A 23,331-nucleotide genomic window follows, 5' to 3' on the forward strand; every position below is an offset into this window, starting at 1 on the left:
TTCATCTGTCCTACACAGTCACTTTACACCAACTGGTCTAGTCTAATTCAATCTATTATGACCTTCATATGTTCTGTCTTGTGTATTCTGTTTTCTCCAGGACCCGTATAACAATGTGGTGCGTACGGTGATCGAGGCGATGGCTGCGGTGTTCGGGGGGACCCAGTCTCTACACACCAACTCTTTTGACGAGGCTTTGGGTCTACCCACGGTGAAGAGCGCCCGCATCGCACGCAACACACAGATAATCATCCAAGAGGAGTCTGGGATACCCAAGGTCGCCGACCCCTGGGGCGGGTCACACATGATGGAGGCGCTGACCGACGACGTCTACAACACTGCCCTAAAGGTGAGGGGTTAGAGGTCAAGGACAGGTTAAGGGTCAGGGGGGGGTCACACACACTTCACAGTACATTTAATGGTTGTTTGTATGGATTGTGTTCATGTTTAAATGCATTAGATGTTTATCCATTTGTTTTATCCCCTCACCTGTAGTTTATCAATGAGATCGAAGAGGTGGGAGGCATGGCCAGAGCTGTTGCTGAAGGTATTCCTAAACTACGTATCGAGGAATGTGCTGCTCGCAGACAGGCTCGCATAGACTCAGGTACTGCAGCAATACACACACACGTGCAGTGCAGGCACACGTGCACTCCCTGTCCCCCCTTCTGTTCTCTTTTCCCACCCTCCCTCCTCTTATTCCCTCATCTTTCTTACATCCTTCTCCCCTCCATCATCTCACTTCCCCTCCTAAAAAGCCCCAGGTGTAATTCAGTGGGTATGCTGGAAGCATCAGTCCTCCACTCAGGCAGAACCGACACACTCCATATTTCATAGCTGCTCTTTTAAAGAGACATGTCCTGGAAGTCTGCCGGAATTTAAGTAGCATTTACCATCTCAGCAGTCTATTTCCACAGCTCTAGTCTGGATCATACATTCATCATTGGCCTAGCGAACACTGGCCAGGGGAAAGTAACAGACATGCTGTGTGTGTCTGAGCTGGCGTCTGAGCTCCGACCTCTTCATCTAAGCCTTTTGATCTGATCGAGGACCCAAGGCTGTCCTTATCAGATGCCTGCACAGGGGTCGAGTCCTGTGAACATAGTGGGGGCTCGCAGGGCCACTGGGATGTGTCGTGTGAACATGGCAGGGGTCGGCCTGGTTAGCACGCAAGGAGACCCGCCCGAACGCTACTGCTTTGATGCATGCTGAGAGAGGGGGAGAGGTAGAGGGAGGAGGGGGAGAGAGGTAGATGAGGTGGGGCTCACTGCAGCCATTGAACACAGTAGGGATGGATGGGTTACTTTCTCTTTCCCTGATTTCTGTTCCCTATATTTTCAAAGGGGTACATGGTATTAGCTTGTTGTCGTGAAGTGAATACTGTAAGCTCTCTGACAGAAAACCTAACTGCGATGTCTATCGCTTCACTGAACCAGCAGCCAACAGACTAGGAGGGGTGTGGGTGTGTGCGTGCGTATGAGCGACTATGTGTTTTCCTCTGTCCCCTCTCTGACTGTGTCCCTCTGGTTGTGTCCCCCAGGTTCGGAGGTAATTGTTGGGGTGAATAAGTACCGTCTGGAGAAAGAGGAGTCAGTTGATGTGCTGGCTATCGACAACACCAACGTACGCAACAAGCAGATCGACAAACTCAAGAAGGTCAGTGTCACACTCACCCCAAGACTCAATGCGTAATTCAAACCCTGCAAAAAACGACCCAACCAATCTTCCAGCCCTCTTACGTTCATTTCTCTAGAGGGTAGGTTAGTAACACGTGTCCTAATATTGACCTGCAGTACTCCACCATCTTTGCCTGCTTCTTGGGCCTGGGAGGCAAAACACACACACACACACACACACACACTGGGCCTGGCTGCACAAGTTAGGCCCTTGGGTGGATCAGTCGGAGAGGTTTGATAGTTACGGCTCCACAGTAGTAGTATGATAGTCTACATAGTCCAGACTCGAGGAAACAAGTAAGTATATCTCATATAACATAAGCCTGGTATTGTTGGCCTACAATGCATCACAACTAAGGCCATTTTGTTTTCCTTGACCTCACTATTTGACGCTAATCATAGCCAAAAGGTTCACGACCGCTTGGAACATAAGGAGATAGTTATCTTTTTTAACTGACTCTAGATATCTCATATCAGATCACATCAGTCTGACAACCTCTGACCTATAATACTACAAATAGGTTTTCCTCGAAAAACATTTTGTCTCAAGCGAGATGTATAGATTAAAGGTTAGATAAAAGGATATACTTTGGATTGGTTAAGTTCAACTGAAAGGTTAAAAAGCCAGCGGTTGTACAGTATACAACAAATGGTTGCCTATGATGTTGCAACGTATGCGGTTCCCCCAAAAGTGACATCTGTTTCTCTGAATTTTACATTATAGTCATTTAGCAGACGCTCTTATCCAGAGCTACTTACAGTTAGTGAGTGCATACATTTTTCATACTGCCTCCCCGTGGGAATTGAACCCACAACCCTGGTGGTGCAAGCACCATGCTCTACCAACTGAGCTACAGAAGGCCTAAGAGCATAAGGAGGAATAAGAGCATTTTACTTAACACTAGAACCGCCATAGGCCAACGGCCACTGATGTTTGATTTTGTAAATAAATATCCTTCCCTGACTTTTCCTAAATGTTTATTTGACATTTCTCAGTTGTGAGGATTGTTTAATCACAAACCAAAAAGCATTTAAAGGCTTACCTGTTTTTTAAACAGCTATTACTAACTAAAGGGGCCAAGACAAACGTGCCGAAGGGTGTTGGTACCCAGGCGCTAGTACATGTCTCTCCTCACTGAATGAAGGACATTAATGGATGAATGGGGATATAGAAACTAGATAGAAACTGATAATTGTGCATGTGACTTGAATGAACTGAATGATGAAGAGGTTGATTGAATTTGAATGATCTGGGTGAAGATTTTGATAAAATTTAGAGCAATAGTGTAATGATGATGAAGAATTGTAGGCGGTCTATTGTGAAAGGCTGGAAATGGTAATCTCCCCTCGGAGAGTCAAATCAGCCATTGACTACAACATACAATGTGCGTAGTTGGTTCACAATGGCAAGCTGAACCAAACGAATGGACACACTGACAGCACTGCAAATGCTGCAAAATTTAGATGAGCTGGAGTCAGATGGAAGATCGGATATTGAGCTTGAAATCAACGTTGCTGATGAGTCTTCATCTGATCCTGATGTTGATTTCGAGCCTCCGCCTCCAATGCCGGAGCCTCACCGCAGAAAAAACAGAACTGAGATGGGGATCTCATCTGCCACGGTGAGACCGGAGTCTGGGAGGGATGGCACGGTTTGGGTAGAAAAGAGTGACGAGAGCGCAACAGGAAGGCGGCCTTCCCAGAATATACACCTCACGCAAAGAGACAAATTGCCAGTGCACTCAACAGTGTTCTTTGTTTGTGACATGCAGATGTTGCAGCACATTAGAGATTGTACTGTCGCTCATATGCACAGAAACCGTACGTGCGACATGAACTCAAAGTACTGTCTGCGGAACAGTGAGCAAACAGAGACGGAGCTGCCGCCCTCTGCGCAAAACAACATACCAGCGGAGCTGTACTCCACATCAGTGATGGAGTGGTAAAGCAACACTTGCAGTGTAATTTTGAAGGAATGCGGGGCACATCTAGCCGTTTTTATCAAGACAGTGTCAATAAAAATGTTCTAAATGTCAATAAAAAGTTAATGGAAACATAGCTAGGGTTCTCTCTAACTGTAGTTTCCCCCAAACCGACAGCTCATCTGAAAGAGAAGAGTGATATGAGATAATAACATTTTGTCCTTTCCCCTCTCGGTCAACATCCTTATGAGCACTTTCACCACACTTGGACAGAATACAGCGCCGGGAAGATGGCTGCCGTTTTACAGCCCTCTAACCAATTGTACTATTATGTGTGTTTTTCCGCGTTATTTGTAATTTATTTTGTACATAATGTTTCTGCCATCGTCTCTTATAACCAAAAAGAGCTTCTGGATATCAGGACAGCGATTACTCACCTCGCATTGGACGAAGATTTTTTCTTCAACGAGGCGGTCGCGAAGGATATCCTACAGACACCCGACAAGGCCCAGATCCCCGTCATTCGCGTGAGGAAGATACGGAGATATCGCGGACGCAGATCCGGGTGCCTTGTAAGGATCCGACGGCGAGCGAGTAAACTGCCTCTCCCATCAATCCTACTAGCCAACGTTCAATCTTTTGAGAATAAAATGGACGAGTTAAGATTACGGTTATCCTACCAACGGGACATTAAAAACTGTAATATCTTATGTTTCACGGAGTCGTGGCTGAACGACAACAATGATAACATTCAGCTAGCAGGCTATACGCTACATCGGCAGGACAGAACGTCTGACTCTGGTAAGACAAGGGGCGGCGGTCTGTGTATATTTGTAAACAACAGCTGGTGCACAAAATCAAATACTAAGGAAGTCTCAAGGTTTTGCTCGCCTGAGGTAGAGTATCTTATGATAAGCTGTAGACCACACTATTTACCAAGAGAGTTTTCATCTATATTTTTCATAGCTGTCTATTTACCACCACAAACCAATGCTGGCATTAAGATTGCTCTGAATGAGTTGTACAAGGCCATTAATCAACAGGAAAACGCTCATCCAGATGCAGCGCTCCTAGTGGCCGGGGACTTTAATGCAGGGAAACTTAAATCCGTTCTACCTAATTTCTACCAGCATGTTAAATGTGCAACCAGAGGGAAAAAAACTCTAGACCACCTTTACTCCACACACAGAGACGCATACAAAGCTCTCCCTCGCCCTCCATTTGGCAAATCTGACCATAACTCTATCCTCCTGATTCCTGCTTATAAGCAAAAACTGAAGCAGGAAGCACCAGTGATTCGGTTAATAAAAAAGTGGTCAGATGACGCAGATGCTAAGCTACAGGACTGTTTTGCTAGCACAGACTGGAACATGTTCCGGGATTCTTCAGACAGCATTGAGGAGTACACCACATCAGTCACTGGCTTCATCAATAAGTGCATCGATGATGTCGTCCCCACAGTGACCGTACGTACATACCCCAACCAGAAGCCATGGATTACAGGAAACATCCGCACTGAGCTAAAGGGCTGCCGCTTTCAAGGAACGGGACTCTAACCCGGACGCTTATAAGAAATCCCGCTATGACCTCCGACGAACCATCAAACAGGCAAAGAGTCAATACAGGTCTAAGATTGAATCATACTACACTGGCTCTGACGCTCGTCGGATGTGGCAGGGCTTGAAAACTATTACAGACTACAAAGGGAAGCACAGCCGCGAGCTGCCCAGTGACAGAAGCCTACCAGACGAGCTAAACCACTTCTATGCTCGCTTCGAGGCAAGCAACACTGAAGCATGCATGAGAGCACCAGCTGTTCCGGATGACTATGTGATCACGCTCTCCGTAGCCGATGTGAGTAAGACTTTTAAGCAGGTCAACATTCACAAGGCCGCAGGGCCAGACGGATAACCAGGACGTGTACTCCGAGCATGTGCTGACCAACTGGCAAGTGTCTTCACTGACATTTTCAACATGTCCCTGACTGAGTCTGTAATACCAACATGTTTCAAGCAGACCACCATAGTCCCCGTGCCCAAGAACTCTAAGATAACCTGCCTAAATGACTACCGACCCGTAGCACTGACGTCTGTAGCCATGAAGTGCTTTGAAAGACTGGTCATGGCTCACATCAACAGCATAATCCCAGAAACCCTAGACCCACTCCAATTTGCATACCGCCCCAACAGATCCACAGATGATGCAATCTCTATCGCACTCCACACTGCCCTTTCCCACCTGGACAAGAGGAAACACCTACGTGAGAATGCTATTCATTGACTACAGCTCAGCATTCAACACCATAGTGCCCTCTAAGCTCATCACTAAGCTAAGGATCCTGGGACTAAACACCTCCCTCTGCAACTGGATCCTGGACTTCCTGACGGGCCGCCCCCAGGTGGTAAGGGTAGGTAACAACACATCTGCCACACTGATCCTCAACACGGGGGCCCCTCAGGGGTGCGTGCTCAGTCCCCTCCTGTACTCTCTGTTCACCCATGACTGCATGGCCAGGCACGACTCCAACACCATCATTAAGTTTGCCGACGACACAACAGTGGTAGGCCTGATCACCGACAACGATGAGACAGCCTATAGGGAGGAGGTCAGAGATCTGGCCGTGTGGTGCCAGGACAACAACCTCTCCCTCAACGTGACCAAGACAAAGGAGATGATTGTGGACTACAGGAAAAAAAAAGAGGACTGAGCACGCCCCCATTCTCATCGACGGGGCTGTAGTGGAACAGGTTGAGAGCTTCAAGTTCCTTGGTGTCCACATCACCAACGAACTATCATGGTCCAAACACACCAAGACAGTCGTGAAGAGGGCACGACAAAGCCTATTCCCCCTCAGGAGACTGAAAAGATTTGGCATGGGTCCTCAGATCCTCAAAAAATTCTACAGCTGCACCATCGAGAGCATCCTGACTGGTTGCATCACCGCCTGGTATGGCAACTGCTTGGCCTCTGACCGCAAGGCACTACAGAGGGTAGTGCGTACGGCCCAGTACATCACTGGGGCAAAGCTCCCTGCCATTCAGGACCTCTATACCAGGCGGTGTCAGAGGAAGGCCCTCAAAATTGTCAAAGACTCCAGCCACCCTAGTCATAGACTGTTCTCTCTGCTACCGCACGGCAAGCGGTACCGGAGTGCCAAGTCTAGGTCCAAAAGACTTCTCAACAGCTTCTACCCCCAAGCCATAAGACTCCTGAACAGCTAATCATGGCTACCCGGACTATTTGCACTGCCCCCCCACCCCATCCTTTTTACGCTGCTGCTACTCTGTTAAGTATTTATGCATAGTCACTTTTAACTCTACCCACATGTACATATTACCTCAACTACCTCAACTAGCCGGTGCCCCCGCACATTGACTCTGCAACGGTACCCCCCTGTATATATAGCCTCCCTACTGTCACTTTATTTTACTGTATATATAGCCTCCCTACTGTCACTTTATTTTACTTCTGCTCTTTTTTTCTCAACACTTTTTTTGTTGTTGTTTTATTCTTACTTTTTTTGTTTAAAATAAATGCACTGTTGGTTAAGGGCTGTAAGTAAGCATTTCACTGTAATGTCTGCACCTGTTGTATTCGGCGCATGTGACCAATAAAATTTGATTTGATTTAATTTTATTGTGAATAGAATCTCTTTCTGGGGTTTTTTGTCCATAAAATATAACATTAAGGCTGAATCATGAGACTTGAGGTCGGTAGAAAATTAAGAGTAATGGATTTCATAAAAATGGTGTGCAACATTAACCTTACCCAACAAGACTACGCCATGAAAAAAAACCCTCCTTGCTCCTGATGCATTTATGCCCATGTTGATTATAGTAATAGCCTATTGACAGCCCTATGATCCAGGACAATTGAAACAGCCTGGATACAGATCTACTGTAGATTTAATAGTAGACCCCTATCTACAGTGGGGAAAAAAAGTATTTAGTCAGCCACCAATTGTGCAAGTTCTCCCACTTAAAAAGATGAGAGAGGCCTGTAATTTTCATCATAGGTACACGTCAACTATGACAGACAAATTGAGGGAAAAAAATCTAGAAAATCAAATTGTAGGATTTTTAATGAATTTATTTGCAAATTATGGTGGAAAAATAAGTATTTGGTCACCTACAAACAAGCAAGATTTCTGGCTCTCACAGACCTGTAACTTCTTCTTTAAGAGGCTCCTCTGTCCTCCACTCGTTACCTGTATTAATGGCACCTGTTTGAACTTGTTATCAGTATAAAAGACACCTGTCCACAACCTCAAACAGTCACACTCCAAACTCCACTATGGCCAAGACCAAACAGCTGTCAAAGGACACCAGAAACAAAATTGTAGACCTGCACCAGGCTGGGAAGACTGAATCTGCAATAGGTAAGCAGCTTGGTTTGAAGAAATCAACTGTGGGAGCAATTATTAGGAAATGGAAGACATACAAGACCACTGATAATCTCCCTCGATCTGGGGCTCCACGCAAGATCTCACCCCGTGGGGTCAAAATGAACACAAGAACGGTGAGCAAAAATCCCAGAACCACACGGGGGGACCTAGTGAATGACCTGCAGAGAGCTGGGACCAAAGTAACAAAGCCTACCATCAGTAACACACTACGCTGCCAGGGACTCAAATCCTGCAGTGCCAGACGTGTCCCCCTGCTTAAGCCAGTAGATGTCCAGGCCCATCTGAAGTTTGCTAGAGTGCATTTGGATGATCCAGAAGAGGATTGGGAGAATGTCATATGGTCAGATGAAACCAAAATATTACTTTTTGGTAAAAACTCAACTCGTCGTGTTTGGAGGACAAAGAATGCTGAGTTGCATCCAAAGAACACCATACCTACTGTGAAGCATGGGGGTGGAAACATCATGCTTTGGGGCTGTTTTTCTGCAAAGGGACCAGGACGACTGATCCGTGTAAAGGAAAGAATGAATGGGGCCATGTATCGTGAGATTTTGAGTGAAAACCTCCTTCCATCAGCAAGGGCATTGAAGATGAAACGTGGCTGGGTCTTTCAGCATGACAATGATCCCAAATACACCGCCCGGGCAACGAAGGAGTGGCTTCGTAAGAAGCATTTCAAGGTCCTGGAATGGCCTAGCCAGTCTCCAGATCTCAACCCCATAGAAAATCTTTGGAGGGAGTTGAAAGTCCGTGTTGCCCAGCGACAGCCCCAAAACATCACTGCTCTAGAGGAGATCTGCATGGAGGAATGGGCCAAAATACCAGCAACAGTGTGTGAAAACCTTGTGAAGACTTACCGAAAACGTTTGACCTGTGTCATTGCCAACAAAGGGTATATAACAAAGTATTGAGAAACTTTTGTTATTGACCAAATACTTATTTTCCACCATAATTTGCAAATAAATTCATAAAAAATCCTACAATGTGATTTTCTGTATTTTTTTTCTCATTTTGTCTGTCATAGTTGACGTGTACCTATGATGAAAATTACAGGCCTCTCTCATCTTTTTAAGTGGGAGAACTTGCACAATTGGTGGCTGACTAAATACTTTTTTTCCCCACTGTATCAGCTTCAGTACGAAAGTTGGAGTTCAAGTTTAAAGCTTTATCGTCATTTTTAAGTTAAAATGGAAATGTGCCTTTGGCTTGTAAAATGTTTTGACTCAATAACCAGGTTTCCATTCAACCTTTTTATTTGAGTAAAGTACATGTCGGATAAAACAATATATATTATGACAGGCCTGATAGAAACAGAAAAGTTCTCAGTAAACTTTCCAAATGTTGACAAAACAAAATACGCTATACAAGGTAGGATCTTTTTGTGTCTGTAAAATGTATTATGCGAGAAATGTCGGCGGAAACGCTCTTATGCGCAAATATTGATATAAAACCATCATATCGAAGTAAACTTGGGGGTCACACGATAACATATTGTGTGGTCCTCCCACTACAACTAGTCGGGAAAGCATGTAGTTTTAGGCTATAGATTAAGTAAATTATGATGAACTTCATAGGGTGGTGAAAGTGCAAGGTGATGAGCTCAATTGATGCACCTTTCCAATAAATATAGAGGGTCTTATTCTTGTGACATGACCATCAATGCTTGGCTGCTGTTTGACCAATAAAAATAATCTTGCTTATTTTCCATAATAATCTCATCATGTAGGCTATACCCGCACTCTATCTGCCAGCTGTTGGCTAGGACGCACGTGCCAATACCAGAGTGGGCACATTCGCTATATAACGCAACAAATGTTTTTTTGTGAGAACCATCAGTAGATTTGAAAAGTATTTTTATGTGCACTATGTCATTGCGCACAGCGCTTTATCTGCAACAAGTCAATTTGATGGAAACACATCTTTGGTGGGAAAATGTGCATATTGTTTTTATATGGATTTTAGAAAATTCACATAAATCTGTTGCAATTGGATGGAAACTTAGCTAATCACATGAAAGACAATGGGAAAGACAAAAATGGAGACCTAATACCACAATACATACTTTACATACAGATAGCTAGGTAAGACCATAGAGATCCTATTAAATGACCATTATTAGTATTCAGATTCTTAACTCTATGTGTAAGACATCATCATAAAATATGTATTCTTGTTCTTCAATGATTATAGTCACCAAGGTTGTCTGGTTTTTCTTCCAATTTGCTTTGCAATTTGTCATCTTCGCTTTGCTTACAAATTTGAACAGGAAGCGGGTTTACCTCATTTTGTAGTCATCAATTTCGGATATAAGAAAGAAAAGCGAGAAAAGCGATTTTACTCTGAGGTATCTGATGTCCCATGGGTTGTTTCGCATCATAGATCACTAGATTCTTCTACTACAATGTGACAGTTCTGCCCTGAACAGTAGAACATGACATTAAACCAATCTAGGTTTTCACCAAACATGTCAGATTTCAATTTAAGATTCAGTTTGTGAAGATTTACCTCAATAATCAAGTCCGAGTAGTTCAGTGGAAAAAATATATGAAAGTCTTTTTCTTTAAGGAAAATAAGTATTTCTTTTGAATATTTTCACATCTCTGTTGGATTCAGTTCAGAGCTTAATTTGGACAGATTTCAATAGCATTTGACGTTCACATTTTCAATAGTTTTTAAATACATTTGTATCATTATGTTCAATGTTTCTCTAACCGTGTCACCTCGTGCACATGCCAGCAATGATGATAGTTAATGCGTGTAATAATGTGAGTGGGTCCAGAAGGAGGCAATCGTGTAGATGCTTACTGAAAATAAGACATCTGTTTACCTAGTGCAGTGGGCCACAGTGTAATTAGTGCCTCTTTCTGCCTCTTCTGGAAGGTCACTTAACATTGGAATAGAGCTACAGTCAGGTCCATAATTATTGTCACCCTTGATAAAGATGAGCAAAAAAGACTGTGTACAATGAATAATACAAATACTGAGCTATATTGTATGCTAAAAAAAAGAATCAATTATTTTATACTAATGCAATTGCTCAGAGAAAGAGATTTTGTTTAAAATCTTATTGACACCCCTGTTTTCAATACTCCCCTTGCGAGGATAACGCAGTCTTTTTCTGAAATGTTTTATGAGATTGGAGAAAAGTTGGAGGGATTTAGATTTGATTGGGATCCCCATTAGCCGACGTCAGGGTTGACAGCTAGTCTTTCTGGAGTCCGACACATAATGAAAAAGACATTTCAGACAAAAATACTTTAGAATTGACATACATTAACATAGATATTACAGACTTACACGCATACAGTGCGTTCGAAAAGTATTCAGACCCCTTGACTTTTTCCACGTTGTTACGTTACAGCCTTATTCTAAAAAAGAAAAACTCAACACCCCATAATGAAAATGCAAAAGTTAGTTAAATTCTTGTATAAATTTACTAAAATGTATTAACTGAAATATCACATTTACATAAGTATTCAGACCCTTTACTCAGTACTTTGTTGAAGCACCTTTGGCAGCGATTACAGCCTTGAATCTTCTTGGGTATGACGCTACAAGCTTGGCACACCTGTATTTGGGGAGTTTCTCCCATTCTTCTCTGCAGATCCTCTCAAGCTCTCATGTTGGATGGGGAAAGTGCACAGCTATTTTCAGGTCTCTCCAGAGATGTCGATCAGGTTCAAGTCCGGCCTCTGGCTGGGCCACTCAAGGACATTCAGAGACTTGTCCCGAAGCCACTCCTGCATTATCTTGGCTGTGTGCTTAGGGTCGTTGTCCTGTTGGAAGGTGAACCTTCGCCCCAGTCTGAGGTCCTGAGCGCTCTGGAGCAGAGTTCAATCTTGGTTTCATCAAACCAGAGAATCTTGTTTGTCATTGTCCGCGAGTCCTTTTAGGTGCCTTTTGGCAAACTCCAAGCGGGCTGTCATGTGCCTTTTTTACTGAGAAGTGGCTTCCGTCTGGCCACTCTACCATAAAGGCCTGATGGGTGGAGTGCTGCAGAGATGGTTGTCCTTCTGGTAGGTTCTCCCATCTCCACAGAGGAACTCTGGAGCTCTGTCAGAGTGACCATCAGGTTCTTGGTCACCTCCCTGACCAAGGCCCTTCTCCCCTTTTGTCATGTAAATGATTGTATATTGTAATTTAAAATGCCATCGAACTAAGACCACACTCAGTCGTAGTGTGTTGTACATTGTTGTCATTATAATCATGTCAGGGCCACAACCCACATTAGTTTTTCTTGGGTTCCAGCATGCCAGCCTGTGAATTTAGCGTGACTTTGGTTTGGGTTCTCAGTTCTGAAGCCCTAGCCTGGTCTGTATTCGCTTTGTCCAACTCCTTTTGACTATTGTTGTCATGGCATGGCATGGCATGACAGTGGACAAACACAGCAGAGAACTAGGCTAAAGCACTTAACAGATATGGACCACCAAGCTGTGAGTAAGTGTCCATTTTCCTGTCCAGAACGTGTGGGGCCAAACATTGTCCTCAGAATGACTCGTTTGATGTGACGTCCCTCGTTATGACACATGGTTTCTACAACAGCAACGGTTACAGACTGGGGGGGGGGGGGGGGCAGCAAAGGGAAATTATTGGACTGGGAACCAGGCCAACATTTGGTTGTGTTATGGCTGTTATACATCAATGTCAATATTAAGCAAAGCAAAGCACAATTCTGACCCCATTAAGGCACAACAGTCTATGGTCTCACTAAACCGCAATGCAGATTATGTCAGTATATCACTACAATGACAAGCCCATAGAAATATAATTACAACATATTAGGGTTCGCTGGAGATTCACTGTTAAGGCCATTTGCTTCACTAGGAGCTAAAAGGAAGAAGTCAGTTAAGATATTGTTTTATATGTATATCAAGTCTGTGTGTCTCCTGCAGGTGAGGGCGAGTCGTGATGCTGAGGTGGCGAAGAGGTGTCTGTTGGCCATAGAGGAGTGTGCTCGTACCAGGGAGGGGAACCTGCTGGGGCTGGCTGTGGAGGCTGCTAGAGCCAGGTGAGAAACTGTCCCCGCTAGTCCTACGGTCAGCAACCCTGGGCTCATTGTCACTTTTAAAGGAAACCTTGCCAGTAGGATAAGAGTCAGCTAACAATGGAATAGAATAGAATACCAGGTATTTATCAGTGTAAAAAGCATTAATATCAAGTGTTACCATCAGGGCTGGCTCCAGGCATAAGTCTTAACGTACTGTTGAGAGTTAGAATAGTAGAACACACAAGGTGCAGTTTCGAAATGTTGGTTGTGCATCAGCAGTTTTCCTTTTATGTCAGTCAATGATAGTCACGCAATTGTCACTCTAAATGTTTTTAGATTGGTAAATTAGTCTAGCCAGCTATCTAAACTTATAGTAAGCATGGCGGGATTGCCGACCGGGCATGAAGGGCACGTGCCCACGGGCCCTGACCTCCAGGGGGCCCCCATTGAATTCACTCAGATATCATTGTGAAATGTGTAGAATTTCACAAAATAAGCTTTAAATCTGCAAAAATGTCTCTTCACCCCATGGCAAAATGTGTAGAATTGCAGGAAATTTGCTGTTAAACTGCAAAAAAAATATTGCTCATGGCAAAATGATTAGAATTGCATGAACCAAAAACCAACCAAATACTGCTTAGGCCCCAAAAGGCTAGAGCCTTCCCTGGTGACCATGCCTGTGGTACTGTATGTGGTTGTTTTTCCTGCTAAATGTAGGCTAGTTTAATGAAAGTCACTCTGGATAGGAGCGTCTGCTAAATTGACTGAAATATCAAATATAAATAATACCAAAATGTTATTACCTTTTGAAGGAAATTTGTTTTGCACATACATGAAAAACTATTGATTGGCTATTCATTATACACAAAATGGGAACATGTCATGTCCAACAATAATACAAGCAATTCATCCAACTAGCTGAGTAAAATTAAATGAATCTACACAAGTAACCCGGGTCTTGTGAATCACCACATATCCCTCCCTACAAATACACTCTGTTGCGTAATATGATTAAAAACCAGCTTTAAAGTTATGTATGTGGTAAGGGAATGTCTAGAACAGGGACAGATGCCCTCAGCCATTTTAACAGACTATATGACCGTATCTACAGCCAGACAGATACATTAAGTAAGGGACAAAGATGCTCTGTAGTGATGACGACGATAACAGTAGTACATTTTGGTTATAACCGCCTTTTAAAAACGCCCAAGGACAGCGTACATACAATCATCAAGAAGAATAAACATACCAACAGAACACCATAAGAACATGAAAACACAAGTTGGTTTTGAAGTAACAGTATTAGTTAGAATGTGGCTATGAAAAGAAATAGTCATAGCACAATGTGCAGGAATCTTTCGGCCATTGAAATCCTTGGGTGGGCCGCCTATAATTTTATTACATAGACTATCCTGATTTTAAATAAATAAAGTAAGCTGAACTGGCAGGGAGTATTGAAGGAGAGCTTTGTACCATGCTGGTATATTTGTGTTGTTGAGAAATGTTGTTGTGCATTCCCCAGATGTTCTGTAGGGGAGATCACGGATGCCATGAAGGCTGTGTTTGGGGAACATAAAGCCAGCACCAGGATGGTGAGCGGAGCCTACCGCAGCGAGTACGGAGAGCATGAGGAGATCTCCACAGCACACAACCGGTAAAAGCAGGAAGAGAATAGCACTTGATTCTCTGTTGTACTTAATATGTTAGAATATAGAAAGGAAAATGGTCTTCTCTGCTCTGTTTTCAACCCCTTGAGACAGCACACTAGGGTTTGTAGCAATATTGTACAACACAAAGCATATTGAAACAGGGTTGGGCGATATCAGCTTTTGTCCCATCATGATTCTGCACTTATAAAATGGCAGATGTTATTGCCTCCTAGCGGCCAATAATAATTTTAAATATTTTTTTTTTTTAAACACTGCTAGCGCGCGCTCGCATGCTACGGGAGGGACGAGAGGAATCGACAAAATATAGTGGAGCCAAATATTTTCTAGTAGCCTATTCCACTCTGTTGGAGATGTGGCACGAAAGAGATGTGTAGCCTAGGCCTGTCTGTGTCTCTGTGTGTGCCGAAGTGTATAGATGGAGCAAGTGACACAAGGTCAATGACAAAGTCAACGTCGGGTGATGGTTTGTAAATCAGAACTGGATAATTATAAACTGATTTGCATTTTTGGCTCATCCTCCTCTTATTGTCCTTTTTGGACAAGTTCAGATAGTCCTTCTTTGTTTCAGTCAGTTTTCTTCTGTTTGGTGTCTAATGAATACTACCCAGCTATCACTACAGTCCCCAAGATGACCTATCCTTCCCTGTCCTCCATTGAGTGTCCAAGGTGGTTGTGGACAAGAAACACTTAATTATTGATATCATTTATTCATCTTCTCCCAGGGTGGTGGAATTTAAGAAGCATGAGGGCAGGAACCCTCGTCTGCTGGTGGCCAAGATGGGCCAGGACGGCCATGACAGGGGTGCAAAGGTAATCGCTACGGGATTCGCTGACCTGGGATTTGACGTTGACATTGGACCGCTCTTCCAGGTAAGCTTAGTTGCTAGCTACTGGACTTGAAGAGAAATTAATAAGTATTTCTTTCCCAAGTGTTCACAGAAAAGGATAACTCCAGGACAATGAGAGAAAATCAAGTGAGGCAGGGATGCAAACAAACGCAGATAAACAACCAAGGTGATTTCTCTTCGAGCCGTTAGCAGCGAATGTGATCTCTGCGAGCATTTGTGGAATTGCCTTAAAAATTGCCTAGAAATCAATTTCTGTGCGCAGGTCGTTAATTTATGTTGGGTTCAAGCCCGCCTCAATGTTTTATTCACACCTCAACTAATTCTTAAAAGGTCAAGGCAGTCATTCACATAAGCTATGCCAGGCATAACACAATGATCACAGCACTATGGAACTTGTGTGATAACACTAATGCAGCAATGTTAATGCTGCATACAGACATATCACATCACACTCGTACTTGGAAAAAGCCTTACTATAAATGTGACTAGTTTCAGGAAACTAGGCGTATGTCGCGGATCACTACTTCACAGGAGGGCTATTTGAACGTAACTTTTTATTTTATCAAAATGCGTTTTTTGGCAGAAATGCCTTCTGGAACATGTTAACTTTCATGTGCCTTAATAACAAACTTGTATGCCATCTGTAAATACTAAGATTTTTTTAAAATTACGAGCCTAGTTGGTTAAGCCACAGAAAAAGACAGCAACTTTCCCACTAGCCAAGATTGGCTGAGATAATGAGTGGCCTGGACATGCCGAGAGAGGAGTTCGGATTGGTCTGCCGTATAGAAGGCTTCTGTCTATTTGAGCTGGTCCGTATGTGTAGGTAATCCTGTCTAACGTGTCTTTTTTAAAATGTATCGTGTAGTGGAGCTGCATAAGTGTTGCTCTCCCCTTTCTGGAGGATCGAGTTTTGAAATCAGTGGAATTAGAGTATGATAGCTAAAGAGATGGAGAGAACACTTGTCTCCGGATTACATCTTCAAACCAAGGGCAACCATGGCACACGCGACAGGGAGACGCGTCCATCATGCATGTGTATACGGGTAAGATAGTCTAGCTAGCTACGTTTTCAGATATTACACGTTGCTAGTTTTGACAGAAAGTGGTTTCATTTCAAGTTAAAGTGTACTGTTAGCTAGCTAGCTAATGTTAGCTGGCTGGCTAGCTAGCTAACATTACGTGTATGAAGTTATTATTCGTATCTCAGAGCCACTTGCTTTGCTAGTTAGAGCCTAATGTTAGCTAGCTAACATTGAACCTGGTTGGTTAGTTACCAGCAGATTCATGCAGGGTAGTAACGACATGAGTTGGCACTATGGTTCATTGTTTAACTAGCTAACGTTAGCTGGCTGTTTAACTAGCTAACGTTAGTGTAGTTAGTGTTAGTGTAGCTAGCTAGCTAGCTACATGTCTTAACAAAAGACTCCACTATGCAAGTAACCATTTCGGGTGCGTTCGTAAATTCAGTCTGAGTATGCCAGAGCGCAGAATAACTAATGAATTTCCGAACGCACAACACCCGTTGAATATGGCCGGTGTCAGTAAACGTCGGCAAAAAAGCATAATTAAACTGTTGCCAGCAGAGCTGGTTAGGCTGTTTTCATGTTATCCAGAGGTAAACAATTAACCATAATCCCAATTTTGTGTCTGAAAGTAAATAGCAAGCTAGCTAATGTTAGCCAGTTAGCTTGGGTGCTTGACTGCCGTTGTGAGGTCAGAACGCTCGGATCAACCCTACTCATCGGCCAGAGCGTCACATGTGTGTGCTCTGAACGCTCCGAGAGTGAAACGAGATGGGTGTGGCTAAAGCCTAAGAGGGTGTGAACGATGCTGAATGGGTGTAGACAAAGAAGCGCTCTTCACTAGGTACCAAAACATTCAAAGGCCATTTTCTCAAAAGTGAGATTACAAATTCATCAACTTTCAAAGCAGAATTACTTTCCCATTGTTCCCTTAAATGCAGTGTATGATATACCATTTTGTAGCTCTGTGTCTATGCTTTCATTCAATGTAAAAAACACAATTTCAAATGTTGCTTCATAAGACCAAATCAAGGCGGTCGGTCACAAATCTGCATGAGGTGGGTCATATCTCGGTCAAGCGTCCTTTTAAACGATTAAATCTGGAATTCATCCATCTGGTCTACTCTTGACCTATGGAAGGCCTATGAAACATTCCCTACATAGGCATGGCAAACATCACCACAGTTTTCACAACAACACTAATCTCAGTCAGGGGGAAGCCACCAGGGAGACAGCTCTCATGCTGTGAATCAGTAATGTCGTTAAACATAGGCTATGTTGCTTCAGTTTACCCCTGAGTCCTCTGCCCTCATCCACTCTTCCATCGTCATTCTCCTAGCGAGGATAGCTCGAGACACTCCAGTCTTGTTAAAACGTCCCAGCCAATCCCTTAATCTGAAACAGGAAATTCACTACTTTCATTAATCTGCTTGCCCTGCCGTGATATTTAGCCTCACATTTAAGTGCTTTACCATTTTAGTTTCAGGACAACCAGGGCTACTAGTAGAACATAACATTTGACATAAACAGTTGCATTCATGAGTTTTATTGACAAATGTCAATAAAGAAATAAGGTCTGCCAAACCAAAACCAGATTAAAAAAAATAAATTCTAAGAATTGCGCAAGTACATAAATTGTTTGCTCAGTGGGAAATTACCATCCAACTAGTCAGTGACAGCAATTATGTGAGCTCATAAGAACAGTATTGTAGACCCGATTTCCTGGGTGGAAATTGTACTTTAACTTGAAAGTGGTGAATGCAATAATTGTGTATGATCTTCTATGTAGAAGAACCCTTACATTCTAACGACTCTTGTGTGGATTGTGAGCATCATAGAGAAAAACAGATTACATGTGCTTGTTTCTGAGAGTCTCAGCTTTTAGTGGGGTCATAAGAGTTTGTAGCTCCGTCCGTCTGGACTTTACAGACATTTTCATGAGAAGAACCGTTTTCAGGATCTGCTCGTCTCACAAACACTGCTCTAGTTCAGCCCCATTCAAATCGCACATGCTAATAGTCGGCATCGGCGAGAAAATAGACAAATCCAATGCATAAACCCGGAAGTCTGTAGCTCAAAACACACACTTTTTAAGATTGATTGAAAGCACTAAAAAGCCCCTCGTTGTGTTGTAAGATGAAACAATATAAATATAATAGCTAGAATGGGTATGGCAATTTCACTGGATCACTCATGGGGCTACACACATTAATTATATTTCTATGGCTGTAACTAAGGGAAGGGTTCACTGCCACTACCTTGCTTTCCAATCAAGGTGCATGAATTGAGGAGCAAACTGAGGTAAAGAGGAGATTCAGCAACACTTGGAGGTCAATGGAATTAAATTAAAAAGTGTATTTATTGCAAAAAGTAAACCAATGCGTTTCAGTTTCGATGATATTACAACCAAATAGTTAACCTTTATTTAACAATCCCTTGAAAACGGCACGCATTTGTCAATGGTTTTAGCAGAGCTGCGGGTCTCCTTGCCCCCAGCAGGCAAATCAAACGCTCTGCATCTTATTGTGATGTGTTATTGATAACAACTTATTGATTGTGAGTGCATGATGCACTGACCAATGGAATATGTAATCACCAAAATAACTTAACTATAGGTTAGATGAGTTACATGAATCTGACCAATTGTTTTTAGCATAAACTGACCAATAGATTGTGATAGCATGTTCTACTGACCAATAGGTCGTAATCAATAAAACGTCACAATAAGGTGCAAAGCATTTGATTTGCCTGCTGGGGGGCAAGGAGACTTAAGGGATTGTAAAATTAAATTTGAACTATTTGGTTATAATATCATCACCTCTTGAAAAGCATAGTCAGAACTACACATTTCTGATTATTCCATGAATAACAATTGCACATATTCAGCTCTTATCAGATTTATACAGCAAGTAACTGCATGCTTTTCATGATCAGTAAACATAAATTGATCATGTAATTTCAGATACGTGACGGTAGCCTCATGATATCTCTCAATATTGGCCACAATTAATTTGATATTTTAGTAATATAAATAAAAGTAAACTAAGTGAGTGATTTAGGTGCATTTTCTTTGTGGGCTCTGCCTGTCAAGCAGCAGAATGCTGCATTTACCGATGTACTGTTAGTTGATAATGTTTACTTTGTAAGCTACCGGTAGAAACTTTGCACAGTTGGCTAAACATATAGCGGTAAGTAGACCTAATGTACTTTTTTCTCTAACCAATGTAGGCCTACCTAGTGAAGATTCCTAACATGCCCTTTTCAACATGTTTTTTAAGAGCGTTTAACAAGCTTTTAGGCGATAAACTAGATGGCAATATCCAAATATTGTTTGATTTGCTTGCCATCTATAGTGGTGATGACAGTAGTCTGACAGACAAACTTTACCAGGACGAGGTCTTGCCGATTTCAAGCTCTTTCCAAAAGCCTAATCTCTGATGAAGCAAGCTACATGACACGTTGTTTGCTTAGCTAGCTAGCTACATGTCAAATGGATAAGCTACCCTCACGTATCTGAAATGACATGATCAATTGAAGTTTACTGATCATGAAAAGCATGCAGTTACTTGCTGTATAACTCTGATAATAGAGCATGTAGAATAATCAAAAATGTGTAGTTCTGAATATGCTCTTCAAGAGGTGATGAGATTATTAAAATGGCACATAGTTGTCAATGGTTTAGTGGAGCTGGGGGTCTCCTTGCACCGTATTGTGACATTGATAACAACCTATAGAACATACACTTTCCATGCCATAGACTGACCAGGTGAATCCAGGTGAAAGCTATGATCCCTTATTAATGTCACTTGTTTAATCCACTTCAATCAATGTACACTACCAGTCAAAAGTTTGGACACACCTACTCATTCAAGGTTTTATTTTAACTATTTTTTTTACATTGTAGAATAATAGTAAAGACATCAGAACTATAAAATAACACATGGAATCATGTAGTAAACAAAAAGTGTTAAAACAAATCAAAATATATTTGAGATTTGAGATTCTTCAAATAGCCACCCTTTGCCTTGATGACAGCTTTGCACACTCTTGGCATTCTCTCAACCAGCTTCACCTGGAATACTTTTCCAACAGTCTTGAAGGAGTTCCCACATATGCTAAACACTTGTTGGCTGCTTTTCCTTCACTCTGCAGTCCGACTCATCCCAAACCATCTCAATTGGGTTGAGGTCAGGGGATTGTGGAGGCCAGGTCATCTGATGCAGCACTCCATCACTCTCCTTCTTGGTAAAATAGCCCTTACACAGCCTGGAGGTGTGTTTGATCATTGTCCTGTTGAAAAACTAATGGTAGTCCCACTAAGCCCAAACCAGATGGGATGGCGTATCGCTGTAGAATGCTGTGGTAGCCATGCTGGTTAAGTGTGCCTTGAATTCTAAATAAATCACAGACACTGTCACCAGCAAAGCACCCCCACGCCATAACACCTCCTCCTCCATGCTTTATGGTGGGAAATACACATGCAGAGATCATCCGTTCACCCACACGCGTTTCACAAAGACACGGCAGTTGGAACCAAAAATCTCAAATTTGGACTCCAGACCAAAGGACACATTTCCACCTGTCTAATATCCATTGCTCGTGTTTCTTGGCCCAAGTAGGTGTCTTCTTATTATTGGTGTCCTTTAGTAGTGATTTATTTGCAGAACTCGACCATGAAGGCCTGATTCACATAGTCCCCTCTGAACAGTTGATGTTGATGTGTCTGTTACTTGAAATCTGAAGCATTTATTTGGGCTGCAATTTCTGAGGCTGGTAACTCTAATGAACTTATCCTCTGCAGCAGAGGTAACTCTGGGTCTTCCATTCCTGTGGTGGTCCTCATGAGAGCCAGTTTCATCATAGCGCTCAATGGTTTTTGCGACTGCACTTGAAGAAACTTGAAAAGTTCTTGACATTTTCCGTATTGACTGACCTTCATGTCTTAAAGGAATGATGGACTGTCGTTTCTCTTTGCTTATTTGAGCTGTTCTTGCCATAATATGGACTTGGTCTTTTACCAAATAGGGCTATCTTCTGTATACCCCCCTACCTTGTCACAACACAACTGATTGGCTCAAACACATTAAGAAGGAAAGAAATTCCATAAATTAACTTTTAAGAAGGCACACCTGTTAATTGAAATGCATTCCAGGTGACTAACTCATGAAGCTGGTTGAGAGAATGCCAAGCGTGTGCAAAGCTGTCATCAAGGCAAAGGGTGGCTATTGTAAGAATCTCAAATATAAAATATTTTGATTTGTTTAACACTTTTTTGGATACTACATGATTCCATATGTGTTATTTCATAGTTTTGATGTCTTCACTATTATTCTACAATGTAAAAAAGAGTACAAATAAAGAAAAACCCTTGAATGAGTAGGTCTGTCCAAACTTTTGACTGGTACTGTATGTAAAATGTATGACACATGATTAGACATGGCTAATAATCAGAGTTTAAACCTACTCCTGCAGATAAGGATGAAGTAAATGTAACTACATTGACTGAAATTATACCGTAAAATGTATACTAGTGTGACTTATGCAACAGTATGCACTAATGAGCTAGAAGATACTCGGATTTGCTCAGAGCAGAAAAAGTGTAGAAATACTAGTGCACTAATCCAGACCAGTCTCAAGTTAAGTGAATGCATTTCTAGCTTAAACTATGTAAGGGTTCCAAATAATAATGTCAGAATTAAATTTGTACAATATTTAAAGTGTGACTGCCAGCGCAAGTCACATTAACTAATATGACTGGGATGACCCATAAAATGTAAGCTATCACTGATAGAGTGCCTTGCAGCGGTCTCGTGAGCTGCGCGACACAGTGATAGCTACTATCAATATTGATGCTGCACTAAACAAATTAACAGAATCACAGTGATAAGCACCATCTCCTGCTCATGATAAGAAAACATTGCTACTCACTCACTATATATCGACGAATAGCCTGTATAGCTAGCCTAGCATAGGCTACTTCCTCCTTGTATGGATGAGGGATGATTCTCCATGATGGGGTGTGTGTCACCGAGCGCACAGACTCTGCCCGAAAGCTGGCATTGGGAACAAACAAGGTAGGCTATACAATAGGCTACTCCCAAGACTAATTCTACTTAGCTAGCTAGTTTGTACTGACAACAGTAGAGTAGCAACATGGTTAATCCTCGCAATCAGCAGTAACTCCTGTCCGCATCGTTTCTTCATTCACTGACACGCATCCCAACACCTCCACCCACACACACCAGCAGACCACAACATTCACTACCACACTGGCATAGCCCACACCACCTCCACCCACACACCCACCTGCAGACCACAACATTCATACTTACATGCACAAAAAGCTGCACACACCCAACTCTCACCCTCCTCACACTGACACACATTCAACTCCACCCACAGCCACAAACACATACAGCACCCAACCCTTCCCCCTCCTCACACTGACACCCACGAGAACTTAAAAGGTTGACCTCAGCCATGGATGCGAAAATGGACAAAATGCTCAGCCTGCAAAGACATTAAGTCCAGATTCAGCAAGACAGGAACTCTCTCTTGGAAAAGTTCACCGCTGCTTTGCAGCGTATCACTGAGCAGTGATTGTTAATTGAAGTAAATCCGGTTTTGAATGAGCAGTAATTGTAATTGAAGTAAATTTGTTTTGGAATAAGCAGTTATTGTTTAAGTAAATCAAAATCAAATATTTTTTGAATGTTGTTATGTATGCAATCTAATAATTTTTTTCCTTCGGTTTTTGTTGTTAATCCTTGTTTTGTTCTCTCTGCAAACTGAAGTTCC

General features: G+C 42.5%; 1 protein-coding gene across 1 annotated transcript in view; it reads left to right on the top strand.

Annotated features, from left to right (window-relative positions):
• The window catches only part of LOC311108613 (methylmalonyl-CoA mutase, mitochondrial-like), a 39,846-nt gene that overhangs the window by 7,560 nt on the left and 8,955 nt on the right, over nt 1–23,331 (top strand). The window contains exons 6-11 of the mRNA XM_084151279.1: nt 101–349; nt 496–607; nt 1,541–1,656; nt 12,896–13,011; nt 14,513–14,644; nt 15,383–15,530. Of these exons, the coding sequence (XP_084007405.1) occupies nt 101–349; nt 496–607; nt 1,541–1,656; nt 12,896–13,011; nt 14,513–14,644; nt 15,383–15,530 (873 nt within the window). The remainder of the gene's footprint in view (nt 1–100; nt 350–495; nt 608–1,540; nt 1,657–12,895; nt 13,012–14,512; nt 14,645–15,382; nt 15,531–23,331) is intronic.

This window comes from Coregonus lavaretus, assembly GCF_964263955.1.
Source record: "Coregonus lavaretus genome assembly, chromosome: 33".
Lineage (NCBI taxonomy): Eukaryota > Metazoa > Chordata > Actinopteri > Salmoniformes > Salmonidae > Coregonus > Coregonus lavaretus.